Genomic DNA, 12397 nt, shown 5'->3' with positions numbered 1-12397 from the left:
TGGGTGGTGGGATAATACATCTGCACGCGCAGATTTGCTCCAGAGACCTTCAGGAGTCGACTGGGAACACTGCGGGGGAATCTTGTAATTAATTAGATAAGTTGCAATAGTCCTGGAATGTGGCCATCCTCTGGGACAATGCCGTGAGTGCAGGTCCGCCCCATGCATCCAAAGCCCTTAGAAACCAAACACAGCGTTCGTTTCGCACACATGTTGATGTTAATTATGAATGAATATTTTTTCATCTGATCTGAAAGGCGATCTCAGTTCTGTACAGGCCACTTTATACATATCTATGTATACATGTAATGCATTTTCAATCTGTTCAGGAACCAACATTTTACTGTTGTTTGCTTATTAATGCTTTTGAATGTATGTAAACAAATGAAAATTGTACGTGTAATTTCCACACCTCCGATTAGCACGGTTGGCTACCTACGGTGCCAAAGAAGTTCAACATACGTTCAAACAATATGTCATATTCTTTGAATCTTTCGGTAAAGCCACGTAGATAGGTCAAATAAAAAAAAATTAAGTAATACAAATAATAACAATACCACGACGTTTCGATCGCAACACAAGCAATCGTCATCAGGTGAGAAATATCGCGGAAGAGCTGCTGAGAATACATGGTGGGAGCGCTGCTAAGGTACAATATGTAAATGTTTCACTTCTCAGTGTTTTCAAGGCTGTAAAGCGATATCACAAATTTAAAATCAGTCAGCCTCGACGCCCTCAATAGGCCCTGCACAAGGGTCATTGCACTGAAAATGAGCTTGCTAAATATGCTCTTCTATTATAATGAAGGTGATGAGGTTTTTCATTTGCACACATAAGGAATTTCCGAGGTGCGATATACTGCCCTTTGTCAATCCACAGCTGGACGAAGGGTTCCCTCATTCCGTGTCAGTCATGGTGGTTTGTTTGGCCATACTCCACCATGCTGGTCAGAGTGGATTGGTGAAGGAAGAGCCTAAGATGAATTTCGATTTAAAGCTTTCGTGACTGCAGGGATTCATCTTCTTGGTTCTTTCGGTAAAGTCACGTAGAAGGGAAATAATAAAATAATAAAAATAAAACATAATAAAATAATTCTCACGACGTTTCGGCCACAACGCAAGCAGCCGTCCTCAGGTGAAGAACAGGTCTGCTGATTCAGACGCTGTTATTCAGACGCTGTCTTTCCGACAGACCTGTTCTTCACCTGAGGACGGCTGCTTGCGTTGTGGCCGAAACGTCGTGAGAATTATTTTATAATGTTTTATTTTTATTATTTTATTATTTCCCTTCTACGTGACTTTACCGAAAGAACCAAGAAGATGAAAGCCTAAGATGAGTTCAGGATCACTCACCATCAACGGTAGCTGTGGCCATAATTTTAACTCTGGTTTTTGGGTTTATCGTGCAGTACGCTAACAACTGTGCCATTCTTCCACCCCCAATTCCATGAATTTTGAGCTGATAAACACGAAGCAACACCATGGGTTTAGGATTACATTAACAGCATGTGTGGATTCTAATAATCGTGCAATATGAAACACGTGTAATATTCATCACCAAGGTGTCCCTGGTGTGTGTGAGTGCAAGTGTGCCTCTCAATCCACCTGGTAACGTTGTTCACAAGTCGGGTCTGTAACAGGAGGTCACGTCCAGGCAGCAGGTTGTCACAGATAAGGTTTTGGTTGGCCCTGACTGCCACGCCGTTACACTCGCAGAGTGAGCACAGCACATCCAGAACCTGCAAGAGCGTTTGCACACACAAAGACAGAGGCACACACGCACGCAGAAAGATGTGCACACTACTTCCCAAGTTTATTTGAGTGTGTGCGCAAATTGCGGAGACAGGCAGGCAAACGTGCTGAGATGTACCAGGTGCAAAAACGAAAACAAGTATCTTTAGATGGCTGGGTGGCACACAGACGTCAGAGCACTGAGATCACTGCTGAGATCGTGGGTTCGAATCCAGCAGAGAGCCACCTGTGATTAATTGAGGTTCTCAAGTACAGTAAACCTTCGCCACTTCGCGGTTCAAGTTTCGCGGCCTCAGTGCATCGCGGATTTTTCGAACTGATATAAAGGCCTCATTATACCTGTGCAGTATCATCATCATTCATCATCACATTCATCGAACTGCACAGGTCTGTCATCGCCGTCATTGTCATCGTCATTATCATCGTCGTCGTCGTCATTACTGGAGTCAAGTCTCAAGATACTACTGTCATTGGTGAGTGTAGAACACCATAATACGTATCGTATGAGAGAGAGAGAGAATGTATAATATTAAGGTTTTGTAATTAAATAGATTTAAGTAAAATATATATATAAAGTATAAATATACATATTTTAAACATTCTGGTACCCACACACACATATACGGAAATTCCTAGGGGGCCAATCCTACTTCGCGGATTTTCACCTATCGCGAGGGGTTCCGGTTTCCATTAACCGCGATAAACGAGGGATCACTGTATAGTGAGTTAATGGTCTCAACCACATCACCAACTGCTCTGTAAACCACCCACCCACCCCCCATCATATTAAATTAGATTTATCTTTTAATTTGACGGAGAGTTCTAGTTCTGAGAGTTGTTAAAAGGGTGATGGCACTGTGATCTACAAGAGTTACAAATGGACATATCACGTAATGACATTTCAAACAAAAATATATCGTGGCACTTTTTACTCAGGCGGGAAGCCTCACAGAGTCTCATGACAAATTTTTCAGGTTCCTACCAGGTTTTCGAAGTAATACGCAATCATTTTTACGTATAATTCCACTGTGCAGCAGAGGGAATGTATTTTCACCCTTAATACACCCACAGTAATAATTAGGGTGTTTTTTTTTAATTCTAACTGTCAACCTTTCCACCAAACGGCAAATGCGTTACACCTGCGCCCTGACACGGCCAAAACGACACTAATAATATAAATTCAGATTGCATACTTGATAGGAAGCTAATAGCAAAGTTGCCAGAAAATGAAGGGAATTTTTTAAAAATATTTATATATTTTACCTATTCAGCCTTCTATACTTTAGAGGCAAGTCCCATTGGGCAAGTACCTATTAAGGCCAGCCAACCGCAGAGTGGTAAGGCTAGTGCCATGGATACCCAGCCACCTTGGTATTCCTAATGCTGATATTATTCACACCACATAAAGCAGTCATTTTAGGCCGATATAGCACTTAGTGGAGTGGCCAAGACCAGGACCACAAATTGGCAAATTGCATGCATGGCCAGGAATTACACCGAGGTGGGTTGGATCGTACTGTGTTGTAGTCAGTACTGGAACACACACACTCGCACGAGTCGTTTTCTTTGGCACAGCAACATATTGGCAATAAATCAATACAATTCCTACAATGCTCACTTGAGCTGCAGATAGTTTCAAGATAGAAATGCAGACGTAATTCATTTGAAAAAATTACAAAGCAAAATGAGCTAAAAAATAAAAATTCGTACATGTAATTTGTTGCCTCTTGAGCCAACAGCAAGAAAAGGACATGTGACTTCGTGAGATGTCCCAAGCAGAAAAAAGAATGATGCAATTTCACAGCACCAACAGCCAGGGGAGATGTTCTTGGCATGAGTATGAGAATTTGATTGATCTGAATTTGCACTGCAATGATTTAAATGTGCAATTCAGTGCTCTAACATAAAATGTACAAACCATTAAATTTCAAGTAACAAAAGGACTGCAGAAATATATGGGAATTTTTTTATGATATTTTATGTATTTTATCTGCTTGTGTTGCTTAGCTGTAAAATGGAATATTTTGCCAAGGTTCCGCTGACTTCAGCAAAAAAAAACAATGGCGGTCTATTATGGGCATCCATGAGGCTTTGCCCTGAGGTGAAGAAGCTCTTTAGATTTGTAAAGGAGAGCCGACACAAGATTGCAGGGGTTTCGTCTTTTAATCCTTTTCTCCCATCCAAACCTGTCCCCAGCCTTCCCAATATCGTTCCCGCCAAAGGCTCCTTCTTCCCGCCCGTTCTCCCCTTATATCTCCTCGATCACCCGTCCCACTAACCCTCCTATTGGTGAAAATCCTTCCCCTGACACCCCTACATCTTGACTACAGCGGCGGAAAATACATCGGTGCTGCACGTCGAGGGCCTTCTTCTTGTCAGCACGATGGACCGCGTTCAGACAAACAGGACTCCACAATTGCCATAGACACCGTCTCTCTCTCTCTAATCAAATGCGAGCAAATGTGATTGACGAATGGGCAGCAGTGATACAGGGCTAGAAAACGACCACCGGTCAATGGTTGTTTAGTTACGTATCACTGCTGCCTGTCAGTAGGTCGCATTTGCTTAAATCTATGTTGTTGATGATCTAAGACAAGAGGACCAGAATGCACTTCTTCAGGAACTGCCGATAGTTTTTGCATATACGTTGAGGCCTTTCGTTTTTTTTACACACGTGTCTGCGTGTTGTTTGAAATGTGTGGATTTTCCAGCCTGCACTCACATTCTGTTATGATGGGGATTTTCCCAACGTTTACAGATTCGATTTGAGTACAGCACTTCTTTATTGCCACGGATTGCCCGACAGCTCGATAACCGGTCTTCCCTCTCCTTTAACTCTCCACGAGAATAATTTCTCCCAGATGCCCGGCGCCCTGCGTTATCACGCTGCTCTCTCGACCTCTGCTTCTGGTCATCCCCCAGCTTCCTCCTTTTGTGCCCCTCACACTCCTCCTGATTTACACCTCGACCCAATCCCACCAAATCGCCTTTCCGGCCTTTACACTTCCCACTCGGCACTCCTCCGTACCCTGCACCTCATCCACTTGCGATCGTCCCCTCACCTATCCCTCATTAAACTATCCACTCATTCCGCCTTCCAACTACTTCAACATTTCCAATCCCACCATTATCTCAATTGTCATCACCTGCACCCTCGCCATGAACACCGATGTGCCACATTACCGTAATCCATAACGGTACCCTTGTTCACCATCAGCCGTATCGTGACAATTATTACCCTCCACACATCCTCAGTTTTATTATCATTTACATCATCGGTCACATCACCTCCACTTTCCTTTGGAACCACCCTATCGCATCCACTCAATTGGAGGTGTCAACAATCAAAGTGTTCTACTATTGACACGTCGTATCAATACGAGTAGTGCCATCATAAATAAATTGAACTGTTTACTTTTCACCTACATTATTTTAAACAATCATCATCACTGACGGTATGTTTACTTTCCGGGAACAAGGGACACAGAGGTGTAACAGCAAAGCACGGAGGGGGGAGAGGGGAGGGTAGCCCAGCGTGTAGCAATTATAGCGATCGTTTACCGCTGGGCACCACATTGACTTCTCGCCAACAGAATAATGACTCGAGCCCGCAGCTAACACGGCCGGTAAGTGACAGCCGCCCTGAGAAAACTGGCGGTGCGTATCGTGGCAGAGCGCCGAGTTAGAATGGGGTGTGGGGTGAGCTGGAGGTCCACAAAGCTCACCTCCAGGTCCTAGGCTCCCACGTCTGAGAACTCATTCACGCCTCCTCAACGACAAGTCAAAGCATTTGACGATAACGAGCATGCCGGGTGGCACTGTAGCCAGGCTTGCAGAAGGTGGCCACTTCATATCTCAGTCAGCGGTTGAGTGTGCCCATTCCGCCACTTTTTGAGACGTCCACAGTGATGAACTTGTGGAAACACTCGTCTCTGCCGTGACCAAGTAGGATTTGCACTTCGGCCTCACGGGCGACAGCCGAAATGTATGTATGATTTTGAACTTCCTTTACACTGTACGTAGCGAACCGTGCTAATCGTAGGTGAGGAAATAAGCAGCATTGCTTATTTGAGTGTGGAAATATTTTCATTTATACAGTTTCAACAGAACACTTCACAAAATGTGGCAATTTTCTTTGTTAAGCGGTGTATATTTAGGCCTAAGATTTTCTTAGACTAAAATACCCACCGCACTTCTAATTGAGGCCCCTCAATTAGAAGTGCGGTGGATATTCTAGTCTTCCTGCACCAACACATTCCTGCGGAGGGAGCTGGTAGGAACGTTGGGTTGCTCGGTCAATGGCCAGGGTCAACAGCGGCGTGGTGTATTCCGCAAATATGCCCGACTGTGAGGGCCGGCACAAGCCGGCGTGAGTAGGTTAAAGGTTGAGTTTTATAAGGGCACCACGGGGTGACCAGCCCCTCCCCACCCTCCCCACCCAGCCCCTCTCCACCCTCCCCTCTCCACCCAGCCCCACCCCTCCCATTTTTGAATGCACGACGGACGGACACAATAATCCCCTGTGGGCTGGTGTAACCAGGAGGTTCCTACCAGTATAATGTATTCAGCATGATGCACTGCCTCATTTAGAATGAGATGTGTGCATCTCAATAGAGCTATGATATTTAGAGAGGGGGAAAACATAGCAATATACTGATGCTTTACTTCATCTTACTTTATCAACATTCATACGTATACAAATCCTCCACGAAAACCGTGCTACTGTGCATTTTTTGTAAGGCCATTTGTTTTCTTACATCTCGAAGGACCAGAAAAAACATTTGCTATGATTAAAACCACAACTCCTCCGCCTTGCCCTGACAACAGTGCCATTTCACATCGCCTGTGTGACCACCATATGGGCCGTCCATAAATGACGTCACGCGATTTTGGACGATTTTTTACCCCCCCTCGTCACACGGCGTCACAAAAAGTCAGACCCACCCTCAAATATGACGTCACAAAGCTATGCCCCCCCCCCCCCCCAAAAAAAAACATTTCCATTTTTAAAATAAAACATGCTTCAAATGGCTTTAAACTATTGTCATTGTAGTGCGTATTTAATGTGACGCTGCACTGTGATGTTGTAGTAGTGTTGTTATAACTGTAATGAAAGACTCGACCACGGTATCTGGCTTGGTGTCCTTTATTCGGGTTCGTCTACTTCTCCCACACGGCTCTCTCCCTCTGAGACCCTCCGCTCGGCGCCGACGCTGCTGTCGCTCCCGTAGCCTCTAGCAGCCTCGCTGCTGATCCCCTCGTGTCGCTCCGGTAGCCTCTAGCAGCCTCGCTGCTGGTCTCCTCGTGTCGCTCCCGTAGCCTCTAGCAGCCTCGCTGCTGGTCTCCTCGTGTCGCTCCCGTAGCCTCTAGCAGCCTCGCTGCTGGTCTCCTCGTGTCGCTCCCGTAGCCTCTAGCAGCCCCGCTGCTGGTCTCCTCGTGTCGCTCCCGTAGCCTCTAGCAGCCTCGCTGCTGATCTCCTCGTGTCGCTCCCGTAGCCTCTAGCAGCCTCGCTGCTGATCTCCTCGTGTCGCTCCCGTAGCCTCTAGCAGCCTCGCTGCTGGTCTCCTCGTGTCGCTCCCGTAGCCTCTAGCAGCCTCGCTGCTGGTCTCCTCGTGTCGCTCCCACAGCCTCTAGCAGCCTCGCTGCTGGTCTCCTCGTGTCGCTCCCACAGCCTCTAGCAGCCTCGCTGCTGGTCTCCTCGTGTCGCTCCCGTAGCCTCTAGCTGCCCCGCTGCTGATCCCCTCGTGTCGCTCCCGTAGCCTCTAGCAGCCCCGCTGCTGATCCCCTCGTGTCGCTCCCGTAGCCTCTAGCAGCCTCGCTGCTGGTCTCCTCGTGTCGCTCCCGTAGCCTCTAGCAGCCTCGCTGCTGGTCTCCTCGTGTCGCTCCCGTAGCCTCTAGCAGCCTCGCTGCTGGTCTCCTCGTGTCGCTCCCGTAGCCTCTAGCAGCCTCGCTGCTGATCTCCTCGTGTCGCTCCCGTAGCCTCTAGCAGCCTCGCTGCTGATCTCCTCGCGCAGCCTCTCCGGCTGCCCTCGCTGCAGCTCCACCGCTGCTCTCTCTCTCTGAACAGTCCCACTGCTGCCTCTTCGTGCAGCCTCGCTGGCTGCCCTCGCTGCAGCTTCACCGCTGCTCCCTGGGTTGGTCACCGCTGGCCGACGGTGCCAATCCGCTCTCCGTGTGTGTGTGGCGATCTCGCCACTCCTCCCAGCCTTCGCCCTGCGTGGCCTCACCCTAGTCCAGTCTCCAACCACCTCCCTTCCTCTTCCGGTTTCTCCCCTTAAAGACCCGAACCCTTCTCCCACGTGACGTAACTCCTCCCCCCCGTGACGTCACATCCGGAAGGTCGTTTACGCCCGCATTACACCACCCTCCCCCGTAGAGAAAACCCAGCCGACCTCGGCTGAACAAAACTCCGAACAGTAATGCGGGCGAAACCGACCCTGACACACTAAAGGACACGAAGCATGCAATAATTATAACAGTAAAAACAACACAACATAACAATCAACGAAACGTAAGAGATTTAGAACGTGTGCGGGTCGCCGGCCCGTCCCGGACGGTCGGCGGCCCTCCCGCAGAGCGGGAACGTGATGGGGTTTTAAGAGTGACAGGCCGCAATCCTCCTGTCGCTGTTGGAGGCCCACCAACGTCCCGTGTCCCCGAAGGCTCAGCCCCGGAGGTGTCCCGCGATTGTGCTTGCAGCGGGGTCGGAAGGGCTGCAGGGCTCGGAGTTCCCGCAGTCCTGGCAGGCACCCCCCGAGCAGGGCCCCTCGTCACCTGCGGTGTCACGGCCGGTCTGTCTGGAATAGGCACGACAGGCGCTCTTGCAAGATCAACGGACGCAGGCAAGGGAGAGTCGGCAGCAACAGACCCCGGTACAGTGGACGAACCCGTAGCGGCCGCGACGACCCTCCGTGCCAATTTACGCCACTGCGTCACCGAGCGACAAGACCCCGTCGATGGCCTCCCATTAATAACAACACCCGGATCGCACGACAACGGTGATGGGTGAGGTGCAAAGCCTTGCCGGGTGTCTGGTGCGCACCGACTTGCCTGTCTTGGCGGTTCCTTCTTTCGCGTTGTCCGTTGACGAGGCCTCCTGCTGGGGCGGACCCGGGACGCGGGCCCAGCAGTCCCTGGCGTAGTGGCCCTTACGCCCGCAGCGGAAGCAGTCAACGTCGTTGCGCCGTAGCGCAGGCCCAGCGTCCCGCCGGGCCCGTACCGGTAGTGCAGCGCGCGGGGCCGGCCCACCGCGGCCCGACCATGGACCAGAGGCGGCCGTCAGCTCCTGAGGGCCCCCCCCCATCCGGCACGTAGACCGCCTTCTTAGGGTCCCAACCCAAGGCGCCTCCCTCGACGATGGGCCCCTCCGTCCACGCCGCGACTTGCTTCCACCGACGGAGGTTAAACTGGGCATCTAGACATTTTGCTGCCGCCCGGGAAGTCAGCTTCGGCATGGGAATCCCCAGATCCCGAGACAGCTCGAGCATCTTACCTAAGATGAGAGGCTCGAGCAGGTCAGGCTTCGTCTTCGGATATGCGGCCATAGCCAACTCCAGCACCGCACCCCTATATGCCACCGGCGATTCCTCGGGCGCTCGCTGTCGTTGAGCAAATCGGCGATGAGCATCATCAGGTGGCTCGTAAGCGTCCGCCATTTCGTCAAAAACTCCACGTAATGTTTTCTTCTTTTCGGCCGTTATGGAACGAAAGAATCTGACCGACTCGTCATCAAGAAGAGTCGGCAAAACTTCCAAAGCCTCAGCGTCGGTCCACCTAGCAGAACGTACCGCCGCCAAAAATCTGCAGGCGAAAGCGCTCCAATCGCCCCCGATTGAGAATTCTTTGACCGTAGTAAGATGCCGACTGCGACTCCTTAGCGCGCCGTCCTCAAGCGATGGTTCATCCGGTGGTAGGTTCAAAATGGCGTCGAACCGCGGCGTGGTCAAGATGGCGGCTTCCCGCCGCGGAGCGCGCAAGATGGCGGCTTCGTGCCGCGTGGCTGATGGCGTCGACAGCGAAGGCAAGGCGGCGGCCTGTGGACCACCCTCAGCTCTCCCCATCGCCGTCCTCGGCGTGACGAGGTGACATAACTGCGCCAGTACGTTCTTGAGAGTCTCAAGCTGCTCCGCCATCTGTTCCCATCGGAAATCCGCGTCCGTTGGTGCTGACGGGCCCGCCAACGCGGCGACATCTTCAACTCCCGTTCCCGCACTCGCTTCAGCAGGGCTCTCCTCCACCACCGCAGCTGAATCCATCGTTGGAGGAAGGTCGTCGTCGTCGGACGAAGAAGCAGATGATGGCGTCGGAATATTATTTTTTCTTAGTTGCTTCGACATGCCGTTACACTTCCAACACCAGTGTAATAAAAGACTCGACCACGGTATCTGGCTTGGTGCCCTTTATTCGGGTTCGTCTACTTTTCCCACACGGCTCTCTCCCTCTGAGACCCTCCGCTCGGCGCCGACGCTGCTGTCGCTCCCGTAGCCTCTAGCAGCCTCGCTGCTGATCTCCTCGTGTCGCTCCCGTAGCCTCTAGCAGCCTCGCTGCTGATCTCCTCGTGTCGCACCCGTAGCCTCTAGCAGCCTCGCTGCTGATCTCCTCGCGCAGCCTCTCCGGCTGCCCTCGCTGCAGCTCCACCGCTGCTCTCTCTCTCTGAACAGTCCCACTGCTGCCTCTTCGTGCAGCCTCGCTGGCTGCCCTCGCTGCAGCCTCACCGCTGCTCCCTGGGTTGGTCAACGCTGGCCGACGGTGCCAATCCGCTCTCCGTGTGTGTGTGGCGATCTCGCCACTCCTCCCAGCCTTCGCCCTGCGTGGCCTCACCCTAGTCCAGTCTCCAACCACCTCCCTTCCTCTTCCGGTTTCTCCCCTTAAAGACCCGAACCCTTCTCCCACGTGACGTAACTCCTCCCCCCCGTTACGTCACATCCGGAAGGTCGTTTACGCCCGCATTACATAACAATTAGTGTTGTTGTAACAATTCTATATTTATTTAAAGTTGCGTATTTTGACGTGACGTCACATTTCTCAACCCCCCCCCCCTCGTCACACATCGTCACAAATGTCTGACCCCCCCCCCCTAGGTGCGTGACGTCATTTATGAACGGACCCATAGCAGCATTGAACACAATCAAGTGAAACTATTCTTAGCAACGCAAAGGTGACAGGAATTCCACACATCACAACTCTCTACATACCACATTGCAGGCTCTGCCACTCAACAGCAAATATCGATGTGACCACAGATAGACGGTCCGATGCGAATCCACCCTTCGGGGTCGACATGCCATCCAGAACACTTGACTCACAACTGGAAGGGCTATGATGGGGTCGAATCAGTCGCTAATCAACTTTGGTTTGATAAAACAAAAGCACTACTCTGTGGGAAGCCAACATTGATTCTAGATTTGAAGCTTTCGTGACTGCAAGGATTCATATTCTTAGGTTTTTTCGGTAAAGTCACGTAGGTAAAAAATTTAAATTAATAAAAGTAAAATAAAACAAATTAAAAAATTCACGACGTTTCGGAAGCAACACAAGCCTCCGTCTTCAGGTGGAACCGTCACAGCCACAACAGCTGTATCAAGTAAATGAGAGATCACAAGAAATACTACCCCGTATATATGGCCCTTCCCCCCTCAACCATTATATATACGGGGTAGTATTTCTTGTGATCTCTCATTTACTTGATACAGCTGTCGTGGCTGTGACGGTTCCACCTGAAGACGGAGGCTTGTGTTGCTTCCGAAACGTCGTGAATTTTTTAATTTGTTTTATTTTACTTTAATTAATTTAATTTTTTTACCTACGTGACTTTACCGAAAAAACCTAAGAATATGAAGCCAACATTGGTTCGCCCAGAAAGAAAATTGCCCTTGCCGTGACAATGCAACATTTCTTACAGATATAATCGCAGTGTTAAGATAATAAATACGCCCAATCATTGATTGCATCGGCTTGATAATCGTAATTTTGAGTTGTTTGGTTGAATTAACAGATTACAACATTCAGTTCCATCTGCTTCACTTTTTTTTTCTCTCTCTCCCCAATTTATTCCAATTGTACTATCGGCGTCGTGTTCAAGTGACAAAGAATCAATTCGGAAATCTCACGCAGAATTGCACTGCATGTGTCATTGGGTGCAATTCTGGATAATCCCATGCACTCCGCTATGAGATTATCTGCAGTATAAAAAAGTCTGACTTTTAATGTTTTAGTTTTAATTCCTTGTGCTAATTTTTTACCAGACACGTTTAATGAGATGGATTTTCGTGCAGTTGTTGGTAAAACCAGGCTGAGACTCATCAACCCATTGTTACACCGGCGGCTATCTGGATTCAAATCCAGATTATACTGGTAGGAACCTCCTGGTTACACCAGCCCACAGGGGATTATTGTGTCCGTCGTGCAGGGAGGGGCTGGGTGGGGAGTGAGGGGCTGGGTGGGGAGGGGAGGGTGGGGAGGGGCTGGGTGGGGAGGGTGGGGCTGGGTGGGGAGGGGAGGGTGGGGAGGGGCTGGGTGGGGAGGAGCTGGGTGGGGAGGGTGGGGCTGGGTGGGGAGGGGAGGGAGGGGAGGGATTCTGGGTGGGGAGGAGCTGGGTGGGGAGGGTGGGGCTGGGTGGGGCTGGGTGGGGGGTGGGAGGGGTGGGG

General features: G+C 50.2%; 1 protein-coding gene across 1 annotated transcript in view; it reads right to left on the bottom strand.

Annotated features, from left to right (window-relative positions):
* Positions 1–12397, bottom strand: part of LOC144720153 (ryanodine receptor 2-like) — a 289470-nt gene that overhangs the window by 181809 nt on the left and 95264 nt on the right. Inside the window, exon 16 of the mRNA XM_078596660.1 lies at positions 1605–1738. Within this exon, the coding sequence (XP_078452786.1) occupies positions 1605–1738 (134 nt within the window). The remainder of the gene's footprint in view (positions 1–1604; positions 1739–12397) is intronic.

The sequence above is a fragment of the Lampetra planeri genome, chromosome 7 (assembly GCF_965212315.1).
Source record: "Lampetra planeri chromosome 7, kcLamPlan1.2.h2, whole genome shotgun sequence".
NCBI classification, from domain to species: Eukaryota; Metazoa; Chordata; class Hyperoartia; order Petromyzontiformes; family Petromyzontidae; genus Lampetra; species Lampetra planeri.
Note: the sequence above shows the minus strand (reverse complement) of the source record. Positions and strands in the feature narration are given on the sequence as shown.